The sequence below is a fragment of the Triturus cristatus genome, chromosome 4_2, assembly GCF_964204655.1.
Source record: "Triturus cristatus chromosome 4_2, aTriCri1.1, whole genome shotgun sequence".
Classification (NCBI taxonomy): Eukaryota; Metazoa; Chordata; class Amphibia; order Caudata; family Salamandridae; genus Triturus; species Triturus cristatus.
In genome coordinates, this window is record NC_140586.1 from 245,869,799 (window position 1) to 245,894,667 (window position 24,869).

At 44.6% G+C, this 24,869-nt stretch overlaps 1 protein-coding gene across 2 annotated transcripts in view; it reads right to left on the reverse strand.

Moving 5' to 3' along the window:
- Positions 1-24,869, reverse strand: part of LOC146833562 (E3 ubiquitin-protein ligase TRIM39-like) — a 218,777-nt gene that overhangs the window by 176,666 nt on the left and 17,242 nt on the right. For both annotated transcript variants that reach the window (XM_085601416.1, XM_085601417.1), the window contains exon 2: positions 17,774-18,235. In XM_085601416.1, coding sequence (XP_085457542.1) covers positions 17,774-18,163 — 390 coding nt within the window. In that variant the 5' untranslated portion in view covers positions 18,164-18,235. The remainder of the gene's footprint in view (positions 1-17,773; positions 18,236-24,869) is intronic.

Sequence of the window (24,869 nt, forward strand, 5' to 3'; positions counted from 1 at the left end):
AACAAGCATTGGCATAGCCACTAGATCTCGCCTTTGGGACCTTAAAAGTGATTAGGCAGAGTTATTGGCTTTGCCAATGTCTAATCTATGTTGTAGAGCAGTCTAGATTCTGTGCAGCAGGTTTAAAATTTGCCGAAGGAAATTTACTAAGTAATTATGTATTAAAAAGTTATCTTGAAATATATTTTGGGCTACAACCTAGTCAGATAACAAGATTGAGGGTACCAGCCAACACAATACGAAAGCTTCTCAGGACGCAGATCTCCATGAAAATAAACATGGACTTTATTTTACATTTCAAACAAAAGAGGGCGAATCAGTGGTCAGGGACAACTTATTTGATACGTACGGATGCTGTTCCAAACAGGAAACTTCCCAGAAATATTTTTCGGGGTGTTCTTTCTATTTTCACTGAAAGTACTGCTTACTTTTTCATTAAATCTATACTGTGCTCACGAAAAATATTTTGTTTTGTAGGCTTCTTGCTCAACAAATTTAATTTTAAACTCTTTAAAAATGGTCCACGATACGTCTAATACCCTTCCCAACAAAAAAAGATAAATGCATAAAATAGTGGGTTGAAGGTGTCAACCTCTATGAGGGAACTACATGAAACGTTATGCCGATAGCCTGCGTGGTGTGTGGGAGCTTACTGTGGGAGCGTTTCAGCCTGCCCCTGGAAGAGGGACAGATGGCCAGCTAGGTGCTGTGTGGATTGCACGCAGCAGCGGGACATCAGACCCCCCCCCCCCCTCTCCGGCCATCACTCACTGTGTAAATGTGCCCTTTCTGACATCGCACATCATGCACTTGAAGGCCTCGGCGCCGTTGCGGAAGGTGGAGACTCTGCAGTCACAGTAGCCCTCATCAGAGGACAGTTTCGGTTGCCACTTCGGTGTGCGGGAGTAACATAATAAACACAGGAGAAACGGAGCGCATCAGACACCCGTGGACCTGAAGGGAGGGAAGCGATGGAGTTCACCGGGCCCTAATACTGCTGAGCAGCTGCCCCCCCCCTGTCCGCCACTCTGCCCAGGCTGCAGTGTGCACCGCCATCGCACCTGGTAGGGCTCTTCTGGTCTCCTATGCTGCTGGGCAATGGGAGGAGGAAAGAAACTGCATCTTACACCGCGAGGTATTTGTAAATAAACCTGAGCAGAAATGAGTAGAGAGAAAGAAAAGAAGCGCAGACGAGGGCGGTTGCAAAAGTGAAAGTGACCGCGCTGGGTTAATTAGTAACCGGATCTAGGATGGAATACAGCTGGCACACTGCGTGCCACTGCTCGCTCCGCTTGCTCACGAGACCTATAGGCCATGGGAGTGAACATTCACAGAAAAGGCGGGATATAGCCCACCTTTGGCCATTTGTGTGCTTTCATTTTTGAAAGCCACACACAAAAGGCCAATGGAATGTGTGGGAGGAGTCCACCCAAACAGAGAAGTCTCTTGGAAGTCTCGAGTGATTCCAAGAGGCCCTCTCCTAGAACAGCACATGTGCGCTGCGCTAGGCGAGACCTAAAGGTTTCACTGGTCTTAATGTCTTGATCACTGGTAACCTGTGTGGTGTACAACTCTGAACCATGCAAATTGGTTTACCATTTTTCAATGTGGAAAGCTGCAGGGCTAACTGCAGGGCTAACTGCAGAACAGCGGCCATGTGCCAGAATGACACAAAATGCTTTGAGTCCCCCAACTTTGCTGCACAAGTTAAACCTGCACAGATATTTGCTGCCCAGATGCTACGGGCATGGTTTAGCTCAGCCTTAAAGTATTTACAAGCCTCTGGGACACAACTTTGTTCTCCTGCTTTTATATAGCCTAGGAGATGAGCTTTTGCTATACTACATATTGTACCATGTATGCTGTTTCGGGCAAAATTTTGGTGGTTTCCTATGTACTCTAAAGAACAAAACACTCATCAGCGCAAACCAATTTTTGTGAACTGTTATAATTTGGCTTGGGGCTGCACCATCTTCAACCAAATTGATTTTCTTCATGGCGATACCGATCCCAGTGTATACCTGTTCCGTGATTTCAGGGTGAGCCTGGGCAAACTCACAATTAGAGCCTTTTCATTATTGAAGAGGACTATATTTGCCAGAGCACTAGGCTTTGCTACTTCTAAACTAGGTTCAGCATTTCTTAGCATGTGAGATACCTAATTTTGGGATATTCCATAAGCCGTCCCCATCATCAGTTATAGTCAAGACACAGCTCTCCAGTGGTTCTATTGTTACGTTTAAGTCGCCTGCCACCATTATATGAGCTTCATGCGGCAGGGAACTTAACTTGTTATCTGGGAGGGTTGGAATACAAGATTCCTTATTCTTAACTACAGGCACATTATAAACATTAAAAAGATAAAAACAAGTGTTCTCTATACAATTGAAAACCAAGGTGGTCAGGGTTGGTTTCATCAAGCATGGTACTTTTAAAATTCGGTGAGTTTTTCACCCAAACCAGTGGCGGCGCCCCCCCCCCCCCCCCCAACTGAACAGCTTCCCTCCTGGAAGGAGGCCGTGTTTTAAGGAGTGGGGAGTTTGGGCGGCCGTCAGAACTTTCAAGTCTTCCTTTAGAGAGATAACCTGTGCTAGAGCCCACTCCATTTCCGTACCCTTATCCTTTGCTGGATCGTCAGGATTGGAGACTTGGTTTTCACCCCGTTCCAATATAAGTGGAGCATGCCGATTAGTACAAGGATGTTAATTACGGTTGGCACTTCAGTTAATTCTTGAATTGGTTGGGCCAAGAGGGATTGAGTGGGCACAGCAGTGGGTGAGGTGCACAGGGACTTTGGCTGGATGGGCAGATAAATATTGGTGGTAACTTCGCTTATACCATGATCACTTCCAGGAATGGCTCTCATTCTTATCCTTAAAGTAATGCGTTATTTTAGGTTTTGTTCCTAATCTCTTGTTCCATTCTATGTACCTCCACTTCTTCAATTAAGACACTTATAACTTCTAATGTGCGGTGGTCACTTGTGGATATTTTAGCTGTCTTCCCCTTTTGACAGCTATCGTTATCCAAATTTTTCCTTGTCACCATAGATACACTTTATTGCAAACCGGTAAGGTTGGACACAAGTTTAGATGAGTAGCCCAAATGCAACGATTTGTCACAGGTTATAAAGGTTGACTAGGGCAGACCAAGTCGAATAGTCACCCTTAAGCAATTAATCCTCCGTGTTAACACTTTTCAGACTAAATCCAAAGCGAATCCCAGAAAGTAAAGCTTCCTCGTAGTTTCCTCGCTAGAGGACAATGGCCTGTGACGGGACTAAAGAGAGCGGGCCTGGCCTCTTCTGGGAAAAGATGGGCCGGCCCCAAGCTCTGGGTCTGATGATGTGCTTTTTGTGAGTTAGTGTAAGCCGCGCCCCTCTGGCGCACGATGGACTGGGGGACCAAGTCCCAACCCAGTCAAAAAATGGCAAAGTACCTGTATGGACCGTGAGGCGCAGGCAGTCAGAAGGAACCCGCGCTGCAGGTCTGATGATGCACTTTTAGAGTGACAGTGTAGGTCCAAAACACAACGGACTGGGCTACCAAGTCCATCCCAAGCTGAAGTATAGCAAAGTCCCTGTATGGACCGGGAGGCACAGGCAGTCAGAAGGAACCCCGATTACCTACTAACTTAAAGATGCCTGGTAACCAAGGCACTGGGCTGTGAATAAAGATGATGGTTTTTGGATGGGTCCATCAAAGTTTAAGTGTAGACAAGACCCTGAGTGGCTGGAGGACTGGAAAGCACTACAACCACTTTTTGGTGTATATACACTATACAAACAGACTGTACATCAGCGGTTCTTAACATATTGACTCCTGTGGATCCTCTGAATCACTACTAGAAGCTAGGGACCCTGGATAAATGATTTCAATGATGTGAACCTCAAATAAATTGACAAAAATACAGAAGCAAGTAAACAAATACTCAAATTATGAAATATTGTCTAATTCACAAACAAAAATCCAATTTTTAAATCTGAAAATTACAGCTTTTCAGAATTTGGCTTCATTTCTAAAAGACAAATCGATACGCTAGGCTCCACCAAACAGCTTTGTCTTTTTTGCTCCTTGTGCAGTCTTTGTTGGAGCATGCTAATACTTCAGTTGAGGCCATCAAATACTGTTTGCTGTACTTGCACTGTTCCCAGAAATCAAGTTAAGGATACCAGCTTATATTTACCCATCAATTTTGAATTGCTTCATATTGACAGATAGTTTTAACAATTTTGGTTTTACACTATGTGTATGTACTTTATTAATCTACTAATATTTGCACGTGTGTCTATTCAAAAAGCATTTTTTGTTTTGCTAATAACTTTGGCACCGGTAGACAAATCTTCACAGAATTTTCAAAACTAATGGTTCACTCAGGTCAGGTCAGCTCCTGTGTTGAAAGTTGCAGGGTGATTTGTTGAGCGGGGCAGAGAAAAAGGGGAGGGGGGGGGCAAAACGTGTTCTCCATGTTAATTTCCATAGGAAACTTTAGACACAGCTGCAGCCGAACTGCTGAACGGAATAAAACCACATTTGGCAAAGGAGGTAGCTTTTTGTTTAGAAAGCACGCCGTTTTTTTTTTTTTTTACATGGTGTAAATCCGTTCAGTAGTTCCTGAGATGATATTTGAAAAATTATTATTATCGGAGGACCGCGAACCCTCCCGATCACGTGATTAGCTGCCAAAACTCCAAAGCAAAAAGTGTTGTCAGCCATCTTGTTGCTTGGTACCGAGGGAGAAGAAAAAGGTAAAACTAAGATTAAAAACAAGACAAGGGGGCAGGGTAGGAACACCCTGACCCCCAGGCCTGCTCAGGGCTTCTGCGCTTCGTTTTTTAAATCCCCCGGGTGGGCCAGGTCCCGGGGGGGAATTTTGATTTATGTTGCGGGGCCCCCCCCGCAGCCTCGGGGACCGCCACCTCTGCGGGCTTTGTTTATGCGCGTGGGCACGTGGCACCCCCCCAAACCCTGGGTACTGCCACCTCCCCAGGGCTTAAATTAAATAATGAAGTGTGGGGTGCTCCTGTGCCCCCACACTGCCCCGGGGACCAACTCCCCGAGGCATTTAATATGCTAATATGGGGCGCTCCTCACAGTCCCCAACGCTAAGGGCCAGCCCCGGAGGATAGGGTCCGTGGGGCTGAAAGTGTCCCAAGAGGGGGGGCCACTCAACCCCTCCCCCTTTTTTCTATTTTTAAATAAGTGAGTCAGGCCCTGGGGATGGGGCCAACAGTGATAGAGGGAAGGGTGGCCACGCGACCCCCTTCCAGTTAAAAAAAAGAAAAAAAAAAAACTTTTTTTTTTTTAAAGGGTTTAAGCTCTGGGGGATGGGGTCCCCAGGGGCCCCAAAAATCCTAAGGGGGGCCACACAGCCCCCCCCCCCTCCCAAAAGCCGGCATCTCGCCGGAGGCCTCGCCCCTCCCTGCACCACTCTGCAGACGCACCCCTTGGAGCGTTCCAAGTTGGGGAATTAAGTCCCCTTGAATACTGAGGGTCCCTGGGGGCCAACTAGCCCACTAGGTACCTCCAGTAAGCGCCACACAGCTGTATTGCAGAGAGGTGGTCCAAGGACACGCCCCTTTATACCACTATGCAAACGCACCTCTTGGCGCACTGCTGGTGGGGTAATGAGGTCCTCGTGTCCTGAGTTCCTCCGGACCCAAGTGGACTTCATCCGCTGAGCAGCGGTGCGCCAGGAGCCGCGTTGACAGAGTGGTGTATAAAAAGGGGCGTGGCCTGAGACCACTCAATCCAGCTGTGTGTGGCTTACTGGAGGTACCTGGTGGGCTAGTTGGCCTCCAGGAACCCCCATGAGGAAAGGGGACTTCATCCCCCAAGCAGGAGCGCGTCAGGAGGCGCGTTTGCAGAGTGGTGGAGAAAGGGGGCATGGCCTGTGTCCACCTCTCAGCAATTCCACTGTGAGGGGATTACTGGAGGTATGAGGTAGGCTAGTTGGCCCCCAAGGACCCCAGGCAGAGAAGGGGACTTCAATCCCCATCGAAGAGCGTGCCATGGAGCGCGTTTGCAGAGTGGTGCGCAAAGAGGGAGTGGCCGGTTAGGAGAACTTAGCAATCCTGCTGTGTGGTTCTTACCGGAGGTAATAGGAGGAGTAGTAGTTGGTCTCCCCCCCCCCCCCCCCCCCTTCAGTAAGTCCCACACAGTAGGATTGCTAAGACTTCTTCGGAGGCCATGCCCTCTTTCTCCACCACTCTGCAAACGCGCCGCCTGGCAGACTACAGGATGGGGGATGAAGTCCACTTTACTCCTGAGGGACTTTGGGGGGCAAGAAGCCCTCCTGGTACCTCCAGTAAGTCCAACGCAGCGGAATTCCTGAATGCTGGTCAGAAGCCCAGCACCCTTTCTCTACCACCCTGCAAACGCGACTACTAGTTAAAGAACCATGTTTCTGCACCTCTGACTTGGAGGCAGTTTTAATCCCCCTGCCCTATTATGTACTAGGGCCTTACAGGGGAGGCCATGCCGATCATAGGGGTACACAAACCCATAGTGTACCCAAGTGTATGTAGGTGTTTACACTGTATTCGAAGTGTCTTTTAGCAGATCACTGGCTCTAGGCCTGGTTAGTCAGAGTCAGTTACCACCAGTACCAAGTGTATGTAGGTGTTTACACTGTATTCGAAGTGTCTTTTAGCAGATCACTGGCTCTAGGCCTGGTTAGTCAGAGTCAGTTACCACCAGTACCAAGTGTAGGTAGGTGTTTACACTGTATTCGAAGTGTCTTTTAGCAGATCACTGGCTCTAGGCCTGGTTAGTCAGTCAGTTCCCACCAGTACCAGTCAGCAAAAAGTTGGGGCACAGGATGACTTTGCAACAAGGCCTCTTTCTACACTGCTCTTGCTTCTTTCAGCGCATTTCTTCCTCTTTCTGCACATGTCCTACCTCTGTAGGCAGTTCGAAATTAGCATTTTAAAAAAAAAAAACCTTAGAAATTCACTGAAAAAAACCATAGGTTTCAGTGACGTTATACTTAGTTGGACATTTCACTCGTACAAAACCAGTGAAATTCGGCCGTTATAGTTAGTTCAGCTAACTATAACTCGCGCCCCCACAATGCACTGCTGATGACGTCACATATTACATCATTTATGAAATGTTCTGTGACATCACTGATTACTCACACACCTAGTCAGTCATGCAAAGAATCAATCACTCCCATTTACCCACCTATACAGTTATACACACACACCTATTCATACAGATACTAACACACTTACACTCTTATACGATCCCCGATACAAGCACAGACTAATCAATTCAGCCACTCACAATCACACTCACAGTCATTTATATACTCCCAACACACACATACTGCCTTTCACATATGTAGTTACTTACACATGTACCACTGAGATATCCCTTCACTCACAGACACACCCATACACACATTCACCCACCCATACAGTCCTTCACAGATGCACTCTTAAACCCATACACCCAGTGAATCACCCACTCACACATATGCACAGAGTCACACCCCCCCCACCCACACAGACACTCAGGCACCCATACAGATACTGACAACCAATCAATAACCCATAAAGACTCATGTAGCTACTCAGCAATCCATGCAGCCACTTACACACCAACTGACAGAATGAGTCAGACATTTACACAGTTTAGTCACTGACCCATGCATTCAGTCAGACGTGTTTAATCACTCACTTATACAGTCGCGCACCTACTAAATCATCTATTCAGACACTAAACACCCACTCATACTTCAATACACATTTGCATATATATTTATCAAACATATTTAAACTTTACAGAAACAGTCACTGGATGATGTCATTGATGTAATTTGAGATTATCAGCGAGGTCACTGACCATGTCATGAATGAGGTAATATGTGAAGTCATCAGCAGTGCATTGCGGGGGCGCGAGTTATAGCTAGTTGAACTAACTAGAACGGACAAATTTCACTGGTTTTGTACGAGTGAAATGTCCAACTAAGTATAACGTCCCTGAACACACACACACACACACACACACACACACACACACACACACACACACACACACATATACATATCCCCCCTCACACCCTATAATAGTGTCATGCTTCATCATCGGGTTCGCCCTGACTCCTAAAGGTCAGGGTGGGCTCACCGGCTAGGCATACACAAGAAATATGCTTTTGTCCTGTAGAGCACAAATATTAAACACATCATCACTTCCGAGATGTACTGCTTAAGAAAAAAGTAATTGCATTTAAACAAAAATAAATAAATTTAAAAAAAAAAAACACATTAAGACCCACAATACCGGCGAATTATCAAAATACTGCACTCTTCAAAACTTGTGAATATTGTATAGGTTTAAACTTTTTTTATTTTCACTTTCATTAAAACATGGTATTATATAGTAATTAATTTAATGTTAGTAACAATCATTGATCAGTAAGTGTTAGTAAATCTAAAACCCAAGCTTCATCTGTAGGGTGCGAGCAGAACTTATACAGGAATAGTGCTTTTGTTAGCAACATTTTATGCTACGTGTTTAGACCAAAGGAATCATTGATATTACAAAGACTGATGGGAGAAGAGAAAATATATTAATTCTGATCACCCGACCCATTCTGTCAAGGTCTTCAACCCAAATCCAGTGTGAGTGACTGACAAAATCTGAGACATTAACTAAATTGTGAATAAATGTCTCGGTGGCAGTGAGTAAGCTTGGTATTTATAGAGAGGGACTACATTCTTAATACCTGGTAGGCCATTAACTTTGCCAGTAACGGATCAAGTCACTCCAGAGATGTGGTTGGTCGTATCATATGATGGTGTCAGAATACATTTTTGTATTAAAATCAATGAGAAAAGAATGTCAGTTAGGTATTGCCAGAAAGTAAGCCATGGAATCTGTGTCTGCACGAGCAACAATCTGTCTGCTAATCTAGTTGACCAGCAGTAGTGTGAAGTGGGAGTGCTCTGGACAATAGCGTATAGTGCTCTTCTTGCAGACATGTTTGAACATGGGACGCGGTGGGACTGCTGTGTAACGGCGGCGTCGCTAGCTGCATCGAACGACATTGATGTGTAAATATTGTATGTTTTTAAACTGAAATTATTGCAGTCTTAATAGCTTGACAAATTGGCTAAAATTGGTTATATACCGATATTTTACTGAATTGCTCATTTGCACATTGCACATGCGCTGCTTGGTCCTCGCCAACAAGCCTCGGTCCGACTCGGCAAGTGCCGTTGATCGGAAGGCGCTTTCTGGGCGGACATATTGGGGTCTTGGACACCTCAGGGTAAGATGGGGTAGCGGACTAGCATTACTGCTGACAGCCACATAAAACCTGATGCAAGAGGGCACGCCGAAGGCAAGCCCGTCGGAACCCGTCCGCACCTAGTGCCAGAACCCCAGTGTCTCTTCCATCAGTACCAAAAATTGTGACCTATACACAAGAGGAGCTATGGAGGCTGAACACTATGAGCACATCAAACTGCGGGTTGTGTTATGATTTTCAGAAGGAGCCAAAGAGATGTGAACAATGTGGACTGCAGCTGAATTACAAGAAAGTAAAGACACGAATAACACAGCAAAAACCCACTTACACTAGAGATTAAAGCAGTGCTAATTAATGCACGCTCACTGGTACAACACAACATTGAACTTGCAGAAATGATAGAAATGCATAAACTTGACTTAGCTTTTATACTAGCACTTCCTGCGGGCTACTCCATTACCAGAGCTGACCGAACACACAAGCAGGGTGGGGCAGGATTAGCTATGATCTCAAGAGAAGAAATCAGAGTAGCGGGATGTTCGATAGGCAGCATACCAGACAGTGAAATATTAGCCTTGCGAATATCAATAAACAATAATGATTCACTTAAAGGACTCCTTATATATTGTCCGCCAAAAGCCTGGACTCCGCTAATTGATAATATTGGCTCCTTCTTGGAGTCCAGCAAAAACTACTCCGATTTCACAGTGCTGGGAGATTTCAACTATCATCTAGAAAAGGAAAAGTACCACAATATTGTCACATTCATTGAGACCATGGCAAGTTTCTCCTTGGAACAGATAGTTAGGCAAGCGACATGTCGCAGGACACACACTGGACAGAATTTTTACTTCCAATCCAGGGGTAAGGATCTCGGAAGTCATTCCAGTCGCGTGGTCGGATCATAAAGCGATAATATTCACGGTACAGAATAATGGGCACAAAACACCATCAATTAGCAACAACACCCCGGTCATATATCACGATTGGGATAAAATAAACATTCCTAAATTACATGGCCAACTAAGCGCTTCAAAGCCAAGCCTAGACTCAGACGCTAACTCTGGGGTTAATAAAATTACCACTTGGATTAAAACAGTATTAGACACGACAGCTCCCAAAAAGAATTTCATGCCGAAAAGGAAAAAAACCTTCTGAGCCTTGGTTCTCAGAAAAGCCAAGAGTGAAAAAACAGAATGTAGAAGGTCAGAAAGAAAGTGGAGAGCTAATTATGACCAGACAAGCAAAACTGACTACTCATACCTTGAAAGAATATAAGAAACTGGTCGAGGAAAAGAGCAAATATTTTACAAAGAAAATTCTGGAGGCTAAGAACACCAGTAGAGAGCTGTTTGATACAGTAAAAAAAAAAAAAAAAAAAAAAAAAAAAAAAAAAAAATTAGCAAACCTCCCAATGAATGCTCAAAAAAGTTTCAGCCCAGATTTCTGTAACACCATAGGTCAATTCTTTATAAAATAAGTTGAGACTGTTTATAGAACATTCTCGGAAAACTACACCTTTTCGGATGAAGGACCTAGGCTAGGACCAGGGGCATTGGACAATTTTTTACCTTTTCTGGACCTACGATGGAACATATAACCCAAGTGGTAAAGACTACCAAGTCAGGGACCCCGTCTGACCCTTGCCCTCCTAAGGTTTTCCACCTGTTCCCAGAAATACTCAGCGAGCAACTTAGAGCACTGTTCTCCGATATAATACAATCAGGCACATTCCCAATGGCATGGAAGTCAGCCTCAGTTCGACCACTACTGAAAAAAATCTAACCTGGATCCCAATGAACCTAGCAGCTGCTGGCCCATCTCTAGGATACAGTTTCCATCTAAGGTGCTGGAGAAACTACTTAATATTCAGATCTCAACATATCACCGCGGGAGACTTCTTGGACCACTCACAATATGGTTTGAGAGGGCCATGGGACAGAGACGGCACTGATTATGGCAGTAGAGGAGCTCAGAAGAACTCTGGTTGCAGGAAAGAAGGCCGCCTTGATCGTGTTGGATCTCTCAGCGGCCTTCGACACTGTTAATCATAAGATCTTAATTGGTAGACTAGCGGAGCTCGGATTCCAAGACAATGCCATTACCCTACTGTCGTCATATTTAGCAGACAGATCCTTTGTAATAGAAGCGATCAGGCAATGTGGTTTCTCGGTGATATCATATGCAGATGACACCCAGGTGGTGGTATCAATCTCAAACAACATCGATGAGACAGCCGATCAATTTAATATCTGTATGTCACAGATAAACACATGGATGCAGAAAAACTGCCTTAAATTGAACGGTGAAAAAACCGAGGTACTGCTATTAGGGGCAAACACCTCCTTCTGGTCCCCAAGATGGTGGCCACTTGATATGGGTGAATGCCCTACTCCAGTCCTAAAGGTTAGAAACCTGGGGGAAATATTCAATGAAAGACTGACATTTGAATGTCAGATCAACAAACTCGCCTCCACTTTTTGGGGAATCTGAAAAGGATCAGGAAAATCAGCCCTTTCATCCCTAATGATGCACTGAAGGCATTGGACACAGCATTGGCCCTTTCAAGACAAGATTACGGCAACGCCCTATATATGAGGTTACAGTCTCAACTCCTACTGAAGCTTCAGCGAATGCAGAATGCAGCAGTGAGATTAATTTTAGATATACCCAAATACGAACCAGTTTCTCACCGGTTGAGACACCTCCAGTGGCTTCCAGTGGAAAAGAGAATTAAATTCAAGTCACAATGCCTAGCATATAAGTCCCTACAGGGCAGAGGACCTTTGTATATAAGAACACATCTCCAAAGATATATACCAACCAGAAATCTAGGGTCAGGTCATTCGAAACTACTGTCAATCCCCAGGTACAAGCAGGCCCGTTGGGGTGGGGGGGGAAGCGCGCAGAAGTTTCCTGTTAGGAACAGCAAAAACCTGGAACAGCCTACCGATTCAGATAAAAAAAACAGCACATCACTCATGTCATTTAGAAAGCTATTGATAACTTAGCTATTAACCAACTGAAACGCCAAAATTCCTAGGGCCGCCAAAAAGTTCAGTACTCCTGCCTACTCTAGGGCCAAGACGCCCTTGGGCATACGTTGTGCTTTACAAGTCTATAAATCAAAATCAAATCATGGGACCGATAGCTCTGCCCTGCTTCACAAGACTGCTTCTTCACCAAAAGGCAGACCCAGCATCTGTGTAATGCACATTACAAGGCCTAGTCGGGCCTGTGCTGTTATTTGTTAATATTAGTGGGATTTATAAGAGTGCACGATTGTCAAAGCTAGGGCCAAGACGCCTTTGGGCAATCTCCAGAAGGACCGAAAAGTGAGACTCATTCTGCATTAAACAGCCAGGTTTTCAAAGCATTCCTAAGCATCTATAGATTAGGCATGGCTCTAAACTGCAAGGGGGGGGGGGGGGGGCGGGGGCTTTGCCGCTCCAATTACAAAACTTCTTCCACCCCAGGAAGATCTTCTAAACCTGGGGACTATCGCACATTTAGCTGTTGCGGACCGTACTGCTCTACCTGGGACATACCAGTTGTAGCCAGTTTTTATGAAACACTGGACTTTATGTAATGCTTTGTAGATGGTACATAAAGCCTTGAAAGTAATTCTCTGTCATACTCACAACCAGTGTAAATGCCTGATCGATTGTGACACAGACTGATGTTTGGGGATCTTTAATAATAGCCGTGCTGCGGCATTTCAGAGAGTGTGCAACCTATTTAGTAAGTACTAAGGCAAATTTGAATAGTCTATTACTGTAGTCTCTTTGCAAGTACTAACTGACTGCTTTGAAGATCTTGCGGGATAAACGCTAGAATCTTTTTTATGGTCCTTACAGTATGAAATGAAGGATGGCACTGCATTGACTATCAATAAACGTGAGCTTATCAATTACTACCCCTAAATTCCAGGCCTTGCTAACCGGAGACCGCAGAGCCTAATTCCTGCGTTTACTTTCAGACAATTCCTACTCATCCAGGGGCTCACTGCCACCATGCAAACATCAAATCTATTTCCTATATAATTTCCATTCCCCGGCCAAAGCGACTACGATTTGAGTGTTGTCAGCATAGAGTGTAAGAGAGAAGCCATGTGATCCAATTACTTCAGCTAAAAGGGGTAACGCATCAAACAGGGTCAGGCTAAGAGAGGACCCCTAGGGGACCATGCAGGGAAGCGAGAAAGGCTGGGACATAAAACACACCTAACATCACAGACAGTTTTTGTTCCAGAAGAAACTATTATAGCAGGTCCCAGGCTGTCCCGCTGACGCCAATCTAGGCCAGTCGATCTATCAGCAGCCGATGATTGACCGTATCAGAGGTGGCTGCTAGATCTAGGAAGATAATGGCTGCTCTGCCTCCCTGAGCAAGGGACCATCTTATCTCCTCCATGGCTTTAATCACTGCTGACTCGACTATGGCCACTACGGAATCCAAATGTAGCCTGTAAATGTGACGCCAGGCCTACCATGTTGCAGGAAGTGTGACCTGAAGCTATATGGAGTAGAGCATTGGTGCTGGAGGTCAAGCGCATTTATTCAAAAAACAATTGGTCCTTCAAAAAATTACTTTGGTGTAAGAGCAATAAATATAGACCAGAATCAGTACTATATTAATTCGAAATGTCCAGCCGGACATGTAATTTTATTTAAACCGTGATAATTGGAATTTACAAGAAGTAGAATAAAGCGGGACACAATCCTGTGTCCTTCGACATACAAAACATTTAGAGAAAATCACAAATTACAAAGACATTTTTCAGGCTAAACAAACAAGCTTAACGCCGATAGAAGTAAAGGGGCAAGCTATTTAGAAAGTGAACAGTAATGCACAACTTTTAACATATGTGTTTAACGTGCATGTTGTTCAGCAGGTCTACAACGTTTCGATCTATTAAGGGATACATAGATAATCATCAGGACTGTACAATGACAAGCCTGAGAGCGCACTGCCTGTGAAGAATTGGAAAGAACGGGGAGGGAGGCAGGAAAAACCATTAAGGTCTCGGCATACATAAGAGAAATTTACAACACACAGTGTCATAGGATAACCAAAGGGTCAGATTGTACTAGTCATAACATGAAGAATATACCATTTAATTCTATACTCAAGGCTGGAGGGAGGCCATGGTCTCCTAGATTCGTTAATAAACCACAGATGTGTTCAGTAACGGTTACAAGTTAACAATTGTAATTCGAAAAGGTGACAAAAACGCTCCCATTCGCGGAATAGTGAAGGTGAGAGGAGTGAAAATACTCGGCGATAAAAAGAAGCATAGTGAGACGTGATGATAGCCTAAGGATGTGAGAGAATTGGAATGCAAGGCTGAGAGAACGGGTTCCAGGCGCTGGTGCCAGTGAACTAGTGCTGGGGTGGCTAGGATGCAGATAGGGTCCCGATTAAGTGGACCGAAGGAGTATGATTCCCGAGTGTTCCTACCGTGACGTGAACATGCGGCGCAAAGAACACTCACCGTGATAATGAATGCGCAGAGGGAGACGGAGGGCTGTCCGAGATGGGGACTGCTACAAAGGAAGGGGTCGGGTTAGACCCGGCAGTGATCAAGGAGGCCGGGGCATGTGCTGCGGGGTCTATAACTCACCTAATCGTACACCAGGGGTACAACTGACAGTTCGATGAGTTTGGATGTAATTAATTGACAGACGCTCACAAGGTGGACCTCAGCGTCCGTGTGGTAGTTGGGCCGCTTGCCGATCACAGGAGTGGCCTAGGGAGGAGAGCAGGTCGAATAAGACTAGGGGATGTAGCCATGGAAGCCGGGGCATGCGCTGCGAGGTCTGAAACTCACCTAATCGTTCTACCGGGGTGGATGCATAACTGCCAGTCAGTTAATAATTTTGCGGCGCCGGTGATTTGGAAGATCTTGGCGTCCGCGTAGTCGGGTCGCTTGCCGATCACAAGGGTGGCCTAAGATAGGGGAGGTGAGGAAGGGAGTAGCAAGTATGCGGGCGCTACCTGTGCGGAGCAAGGAATATTCTTACCTTCGTGCAGAGGACGAGCTGAATCGCTGGTGAAAAGGGAGCTCGTGTGTACGTAGCTCAGGGGCGGTGTTAGGCACGTGATCATGCACGCTTCATGACGTGAACGTAGTGCAGCTGCGAGTGAGGTGAAGGAATAGCAGGCAGCCATGTTAGGTCAGTGGGAAATTGCAAGGTATGAGAACCGGTTAAAGTGATGAATGATAGGTAGCAGGTTATACTGGCGAATAACAGTAAACAATGGACAATAAATAAGGCATGTTAAGAATTCCAGGGCAAACTTGGCAATAAACATAAAAATAAAACTAAAAAGGATTCAGAAGCAAGGTTCTAAATTAAGGACATCCAGTCCTCACTTCTGTTAAGACCATTTCTTATTGTATCCAGACGGATAATGAGCTTGAGTTCCTCTTTGTTCAGGATCTGAGTTAGGTCTGCGCCTCTTGGAGGTAGCTTCACGATTTTCAATACAGTCCATTTGATTTCATTATCCTTATGGCCAGCACGAATAAAGTGTTCGACCAGTGGTGCATTTTGGACGTTGCATCGGATCCTGCTGCGATGTTGTCCAATCCGTCCAATCCGTGTTTTGATTTTTTGAGTAGTTTGTCCAATGTAGTTCTTATTGCAGGGGCATTGAATCAAGTAGATCACGTTACATGTATTACAGTTAGAAAAACCATTGGATTTAATAACAGTGTCGCCAAAAGAAAAAGTTTTACCTTCCATAGTACAATCACATTACAATTTCCACATTTAGCATGGCCTATCAAAGGTGTAAGACCCCAATGTGCATCTAGTGTGAGTGGAGGTGTTTTGGGAATCGCAGCTCGTACTAAATGGTCTTTTAAGTCGCGATTCTTGCGAAAGGCAAACATAGGCCGTTCCATGTCCAGGGTACCTACGTTGAGTGTAGGCCAATGTTTAAGGATAGATTTGCGAATTGAGTTGGAGATTACAGAGAAGTTCTTGACACAAACTATTCTCTTAGTGTCGCTCTTAGGTTTGGGTGAGAGCAAGACTTCTCTGTGGCAGTACCAAGCGCGTTTTTGGGCAGTCCGAACCAGGTGCTTTGGATAGCCACGAGCTTTCAATTTGTTTGAAAGAACGGAGGCCTCTAGGAAGTAGTCTTCCTTAGAGTAACAATTGCGTCTGATACGTAGATATTGGGAATAAGGTAGAGAGTCCCGCAGGGCCCTAGGATGGTTACTCTCATACCTCAGCAATGTGTTGCGTTCAGTGGGTTTTATGTTTTGTTTGGTCAAAAGTTCGCCATTGGAATGGTAAAGTCAAGAAAGGGAATCGAGGACTGATCTACAGAAAGTGTAAACTGTAGGCCCAGGCAGTTATTGTTTAGCCAATGCAGGAAATGGTGGAGCGTGGTCTCATTGTTATGCCAGATTAAAAAGACGTCGTCGATATAGCGACGCCACAATCTCACCCCAGAGTTAAAAGGGTTGTTGCAGGAAGTGTGACCTGGAGCTATATGGAGTAGAGCATTGGTGCTGGAGGTCAAGCGCATGGCAGAGGAGCCAAAGTGGAGCCAGTGCAGGAGACCAGCAGTCCAGTGTACAACTTGGAGACCATTGGTCTCATTGCCACTGCAGACAAAGGCTATCCATTATGGATGTTATATGCCCACAAAGGTAGGTTGCAGGGACCGACTAGAGGTCACATCTTGTGCCCCACCCTGTGCTGTGCACATCCAAAGGCTGGCTGATGACATTGGACAGGCCCCTGGCATCAGTGAGGCTCTGCAGTCTACCCCCTACAACTGTGTGCAGTCGAAAGTAGTACACTGCGCGGGTTAGCTGTGGCACAGGTTTCAGAATAGCTTTTGCATATAGTAGTTCTGATATAGGGCCACAGCCTTGGAGTAAACAGGTTTTAGTTAAAGACAAAAGCATAGAGGCATCCAATCAGTCCCAGAATTAATAGCGTACAACTGCATCCGATGTGAAATGTAATCAGCCATGGATCTGACAGGCTAGCACCTATGTTGGACCCTCACTGAAAACAAAATTTGAACATTTACCATACTGAAAGCTGCAGTGTACTCCAACCACACAGAGGAAAGACAAAAAAGGTTCCGTTCAAGTAGAAAGTGATACACCTCCAAAATATAATGCAAGCCCAGCACACAAGTCTGTGATCCTAGCGAAGAGACTACCAATGTGCGATACTACCAACAAGTGCAAAGTGAATGTAAAGTGACAGCGTGTTGCTTAGTCTCTGAGAATCAGAAACATTCAGTAGTACCAGACAGGATGAACCCAGTGAACAATGGCCAAATGTACTACGCGCCCCTAAACTGCAGAGAACTGTGGGGACAACAATCAACTACAGTTTGCGAAAATAAAATGGATGCCCCGTTTTCCAAAGAGTTTCAAAACCAGGTATTCCCAATTGACCAGACGACCGCCAAACCTATTTCCCAGAAACGTGCCTTGTAATCTTCTACAGTGTCTTGTGTTGGACACATGAGCCCAAGAACATACCTTGTAGTTTTGGGCAGCCTCCTCTATTGGACTCACACAGTGGGTTTTATGTTCCTTGGACTCCCGGCACACTAAACAAATCAATTCCTCTTCTTTCTCACAGAACAACTGCAGTGGCATCTTATGTTTATTACACATATTCTCCTCCTGTTGTTGTAGCAATTCAACAATGCTTCGGAGTTGCCAGTTGGAGCGAAGCGCTTTGCCTTGAGATACTAGTCTGCACTCGGGGCAGTGTAAATTTCCATTTTTTCCTGCCCAGCACAAAGTGATGCAAGAACGGCAGAAATTATGTCCACAATCTATCGTCACCGGATCCCTGATATATTCCAAACAAATTGAACAAGTGACAGCTTCCTTGAGATCCTCAAATCCATTTGCTGCTGCCATGGTCCTAGATATGGATGAAGGTGAACGTTGGGCCCTCTGATGTGGTTTCTGTGGGTCGCCAGACTCGAGGCTCTGTTGGTAAAGGGAGAAAAGGCCAGTAAGTTTATTTATGCAGTGCTTCAAACTTAGAATACAACCAAGACACTTATTGCCAAGGTAACTTTTGGTGACCCATATATGACGTTGTCTGGAAGGAAATGTACAAGTTATGTTACATGAAACATTTTGGGGCACTCCGCTATCCGTGTAACTTTAGGACACTGGCCAGTGGAATGCAATAGGCAGCAGTGGGGGGGGGGGGGGGGGGGGAATGTTGAGGTCCTAAAAGACTTGTTTTGATAGTTTAGCAAATACATTTCCAGCCAATTACCTTACAGCTTGCATAGACCTTTCTCCTCCACCGCAATGGGGACATTTCTTACCAAACAAGGGAGATTCATCCCTCTCCCTCCAAGCAGATTTCTCTGAGCATGTGCTAGTTTACTGATCTGTTTGATTTTAAACCCCAATTGAGCATCTGAGTGGATAAAAACTGCAGAACATTTTACTGAAAGCGTCTAACTTGAATTTAATAACTTCACCAGAAAACATAGCTCCAACTAGGTCAGACTCAAAATTTAGGTGTTAGGGCATATGTCATAAAAGTGAATTTTTAACTACGCAATTAGACTAAAGGCTTGAAAATGTTACATTATGAAAATTAAGCTCCTTGAATGTGAACAATGAAAACTTAGGTATAGACTCACAAATGCAGTTGGTAAGGCATAACAAAACCATTGAAAATACCGCTACAGAAAAGTGTAGTATTTTATTTATAATATATTAGAAGTATTTATGTAGCATGGACATAGCCACTTGAGAGGGGGGGGGGGGTGGAATGCTTTACTTAGAACTAGGAAATGATACATTGAACTTACATTGCGGATGGAAAAGAGGCAATGTTAATGCTTATAGACCGATACATTTTGAAGCGGTGGATTTTAGGACCCATGCAGAAGAACAGAAGATTCCGATTCAGTCTCATGATCAGGGATAGATGTCCAAAGCCTAGGGGCTGTGCACAAAAATGTCAGTTTGGAGGTCTCTTTTTCTAAAATCTGGATTTAGAGGACTAGTCTGCCACTGTTCCTAGACTTTGAGGCTTCTGGCAAGTTGTAGTTTATCATTTGGGCAGTTGGCCAGTAAAGAACGCTTTATTGGTTAAGCAATCATTCTAGAAGTCAACTGATGCTTTCAGTGAAGCCAGTAGAGGTGTCTTAGACTGGGGCGGGGGGGGGGGGGGGTATTTTCTGGCTCCCATGACTACAAGAGCAGCTGCATGCAATACTACTTTAGATGTGCCAGAGTGGATTTAGGATTGCCTGTCAAGATTGCATTTCCTCCATGGCTCAGGGCAGGGCTGAACTGTTGATATGAATTTTAAGTGAGAAATGTACAGTTTTAGCTTTCACAGAAGGTGGAGCTAAAAAGAGAAGGATCATGACAATGTGGCATGTTAGGTTGAGATGTTGGTCCATGAAAAAGCCCAGTGAATTGGTACAAATAACTAGTGTGATGGAAACCCTAGAGAGTGTAGAGATTCTAAAGAGACAGTTGTTACAGCTAAGGAGCACAAATTCAGTTTGCGAGAGAGGAGGGAAGAGGTTAGCAATGGGATCAGGGTATTTTGGCATTTTGTTGGTGTAGGCAATGTTCCTGAGTTCTTCTGTCAGTTTCTGAAATGGAATGTTCTTTAGTGCTCTCATCTAGATTCACTGTGGCTTCCTTTGGGTTTCTACTTGAAGAATGATGAAGGGAACAGCTAGACAAGCTCACCAAACTAGCTCTAGTGAGTCATTCAGTAAGAGGAGTATGGTAGCAAAATGATTTTACTGAGGAAGTTTCCTTGATTGGGTATTGGAGTTGAGTCGTAACAAGTGCATATTTTCTTCAACTTATGAGTAGGGGTTTTTTGATGATGTTCTATGGGCTATTAAACACCCCTAAGTAGTAATTGTTAGAGTACTATGCGTCCATTTGAGTGTTGAGCTTTTCAATGGGTCCAGGAAGTTGGTTGTTGGGGATGTAAGGATGATATGTGTACTGGGCTGGAAACGTTCCTTGCATGGTGTCAAAGGTGCACCTCTACCCCAAGTGCATGACCTGCAAAGATATCTGGATTCCTGTAGCTGATTAATAGTCATGGGTGAACACTGATCATGCCTGTCCACCATGACCTACGTGTGTCATGAATTGCAGTCTTGTTGAACTGGAAGGGGTGTCCCATGTGCTACCTTCATAAGTGGTAAAGGGCTACTGCCTGGACCACAGAGTTTAGTATGAGAGCGATGGGGACAGTATCTTTCAGCAACGATCAGTAGTGTGAACCATATTGGAAGCCAAGGGTCTTGAGGTAGGCAAGAGCCCCTTCCCTCAGACAGATTTTTGAATGGCTACATTCCTAAGAGCTGGGTTTGACTCGCACTGGAGGAAGGCAGACCAAGGCGTTTATGGGCTCTTCAAAAAGGGCTCTTTGATTCTGGAAAGATCAAAGATCAGTGAGACATTGAAACATCCAAGGAAGGAGAGAAAGCGGATATGGGAAGAGAGAGTAAGAATGGGGGCCTTTGTAATCTTTTGATGGACATATATTAGTGAGGCTGTCATCCAAGTGCAATACTCTAACATGATCCAACTAACATATATATATATATATTTATTATCTACTGGCGGTCGCCAGTAGATAGTTCTAGTTAGGACCGTGTTTCCATAGGAAATCCGCAACATTCTATTTGGAATAACTTTGGCGCCGGTTGACGAATCCTCGCAAAATTTTCAATAGGTGGGGCGCTCTGCTCCGCTCCTTTTTTTCCAGCTGCCATGATTAAGAGGCTGTTGCCTCGAAACGCGTAGGCGCAATAAAGAACATTTTTACCTGGGATGCAGAAGCCGGTTTTTCCTTGAAAGTTAGCCAGCAGGCGAAATTAGCTGTTGAGTGCTGCCTGAAGCTTTTGGGCGTTTTGAAGATGATATTTAAGACACGGCTGCCCTGCCATGCAGGTCAGCACCATCTCTGAAGGTGAGAGGCTGCGCAATTTGGAACTTTGCCTATCTGCGTACAGCACAGCTAATATGGAATTACTGAAACCTGCCTGACATCGTGGGGCCCACTGAGGGCTTTTGAACTAAGACAATGCTGAAGAAATCTGAATGAGACACGGAACCCACTGAGGGTAATTAATCACTTTCTCGGACTACATGTCCCAGCTTACATCGCTAAATATATTTCACTTAAAGCGGGCCCACTGGGGGCAGTATAAAAAGGTGTAAGCAAGGAGGAACTCTGTGTAACATTTTTCCAGCTGCCATGATTAAGAGGCTGTTGCCTCGAAACGCGTAGGCGCAATAAAGAAAATTTTTACCTGGGATGCAGAAGCCGGTTTTTCCTTGAAAGTTAGCCAGCAGGCGAAATTAGCTGTCGAGTGCTGCCTGAAGCTTTTGGGCGTTTTGAAGATGAATATATTATATATATATATATATATATATATAAAATCTACTGGCGGTCGCCAGTAGATAGTTATAGTTAGGACCGTGTTTCCATAGGAAATCCGCAACATTCTATTTGGAATAACTTTGGCGCCGGTTGACGAATCCTCGCGAAATTTTCAAAATAGGTGGGGCGCTCTGCTCCGCTCCTACTCTGAAAGTCTCGGGGGGATTCGTCAAGCGGGGGCTGAGAAAAAAGGGGGTCCCAAAACACGTTTTCCCCCATGCAATTTTCCATAGGGACCTTTAGTCCAAGGTACAGCCCGAACGGCTGAACAGAATCACTTGAAATTTGGCAGAGAAGTAGTCCTCAGGTCAGGGATGTGCCTTTTGCAGGTCTGGTGTCAATCTGTTCAGTAGTTCCTGAGAAAATCAAAAGTAAAATCATATATATATGTGGGCGGAGCCTAACCACACATCTCATCCTGAGATCTGATTGGCTGTCAGCACTTCATCCAAGAAGTGTTGGCAGCCATCTTGGGACCAATATACATGATAGCACCTCATTAAAAAGCATTGCAGTTAATAGAAGGTTTTAAGACTTTAGTTACATTATAAATCATTTGTTGATGGTACCATACTCATTTTAGGAATTGTGGTATGTTCTTTGGTGATTTCACCATGTGAAAAAGCCTTCTGCTGGGATATCATGATGGAGAGAAAAATATTTTCTCATGCTTTTCCCACAGAGCTTATTTTCTGTAAATTCACATTATCTTTCTCAGTCATGTGAGAATGAAGTCTGACATTCTCAGTAAAACATGTACATCCAACAAGGGCAGAGACTGTCAGTTGATTCCTTTGTGTTCTACTGCAGCTTCCCAGAGTGTTCCAAAGAACAACTAGAGCGCTAACAGTCCTACTTATGATAAACGTATGGCACACCTGAAGCCATCTTGCTTGGAATAAACTGGTAACACTTAAAACATTTAATTTAAAAAGGAACACAATGAGGGGGTTCCTTTTGCCATAGAAATTATGATTAATGCTGAAGAAAGAAAATGAGGGCACATTTTGAGTGACTTCTCAAATCCTCTTCTATTTCATTAAAAAATTCTGACATGCAGACTGAAACATGCACTTTTAATCCTCTTCTATTTCATTAAAAAATTCTGACATGCAGACTGAAACATGCACTTTTAATACCAGGAGCAGACTTCCATGGTGAACAGTAGTTTTACTACAGTGATCTAATGAGCAACTAGAGTGCTAACATTCAGAATTTATGGCAAATGTGTGACATATCTGAATACCTTCATGATGGAATCAAAGTAAAAAACTGAAAGCATTTCCTACTGAGGAGACTGCAGTACATGAGAAAATTAGGAAACTTCATAACAAATAAATCTCCCAAGATGGCCACCGGAGACAAAAGAGCCCAAATGTAGCCCAAAATCCCCCAGATGTAGCCCAAATATAGCCCAATGACAGAAGTGTGCAAAACACTTATTATTTTGTGTTTTTGCAGTGTTATATAGTGCAGACTTGTCAGGTATTGAGTGCTTCACATGAGCATTGGTTACATCACACAAGAACAAATTCATTTTGGTTGTAGACATGGGGAGACTAAGTGATTTGACCAGAATCACAGAATGTCGAGCTGAAGCAGAAACTCCAACCTGGTTCCCCAGTTGCAAAGTCTGCAGTTCTGGAAGTAACACCACATCCTCTCCCCTAAGTGCAACATTTAATCAAGTGGTCAACTGGATAAAAAAACAAAGGTAACAAATAATTTAAAAGTGCTTTCTCGCTATTTGAAAACTCAGAAAATATGTCCTTATTTTAGTCTTTTAGAGCACTAACAATAATTTTGATGCCAATAAGACCCTCTCATATATGTAATTTCTAAAGAAAATGCTCTAGGTATTACAGTTTTGATTACATCAAGATGACGTCAGGCGTTGCACACTTTTGTAATAAATATAGAATGTTAGCAATCTAGTTGTTCATTAGGATACTGTTGAGAGGCAGAGGCCAGGGGCACGGACTCTGAAAATTGAAGGCAGGTAGGAGGGTGCAAAGGCAACAATTTAACCACACTGAGCAGGCAGGAAGGGCCGTGGCAGCACAACAGACTATGGAGGGCAGTGGAAAGGGGGGCAGGGGCAACAAACCAATAATACAGGACTTGCAAGAGAGGCTGTGGCAATGTAATAGACCATTGTGGGCAGAAAGAAGAGGCAATGGTAGTACAACCATGCATGCCAACAGACCCGATTCAGTCAGGAAACGTCCAATGTTTTTAAGCCTTTTCCACTCTGGCCCCCAAATGGTGGAATGATCTTCCTCTTGACCTCAGATCTTTGCCCTCCCTACAGAAGTTCCGTAGCGCGCTTAAAACTTGCCTCTTTCGGCAGGCCTATATGTAAGGATGTTTGTTTCAATTACTGATCGTATTCTTAGGCGCCTTGATACCTTTGGGTCATTGTTTTGCGCGATATACATTTTTTATCAAATCAAATCAAGCTCAAATGGGCTTTATTTTATCTGTCTCCTGTCTACAATCTCCTCTTTTTCAATGTAACTCAAAGGGAAAAATCAATACCCCAGTTTTTTTTCAAAATCTCCCTCTTACCAAGTTCAAAATGTTCGCAAGTATGGTACATTGGATCATGGAAGGAAATGGGGTGGGGACATGGACTTGGATAACAGAGGACAGGAGGGACATGGAGAGGTGCACCAAACTGACCCTGCAGGGCAGGCATCAGGGTTTGCAGCAGCACAATACACCACACAGGGCATGCAGGACGGGAGTGCAGCACAACAATCTATAGAAAGCAAGAGGGAGGGGACAGGACCATGCACATGGACAACAGAGAACAGAGGGGCAAGAGGCAGGACCATAATGGAAAGACAGGACAGAAACCTGCAGCATAACAGACCATAAAGGGCAGGAGGGATGGGTCAGGGGCATTACAATGGAACAGACAAGCCAGGAGGGAGGGAGTAGGGGTCTGCACATGTAAACAGAGGGCTGGGGGCAAGGGGGCAGGGCAGGAGCAGCAAGATAGCCATGGAGGTCAGGCAGGATGGGCACTAGAAGCAAGACACCATGAAGAGCAACAGTGAGACTGTGATGGCATACACACAGACCATGGAGGGAAGGTGGGAGGGGGTTCAGGGGCAGCTAACTGACCACACAGGGAAGGTGGGAGGGGCCATGGCAGCACAGAAGACCATG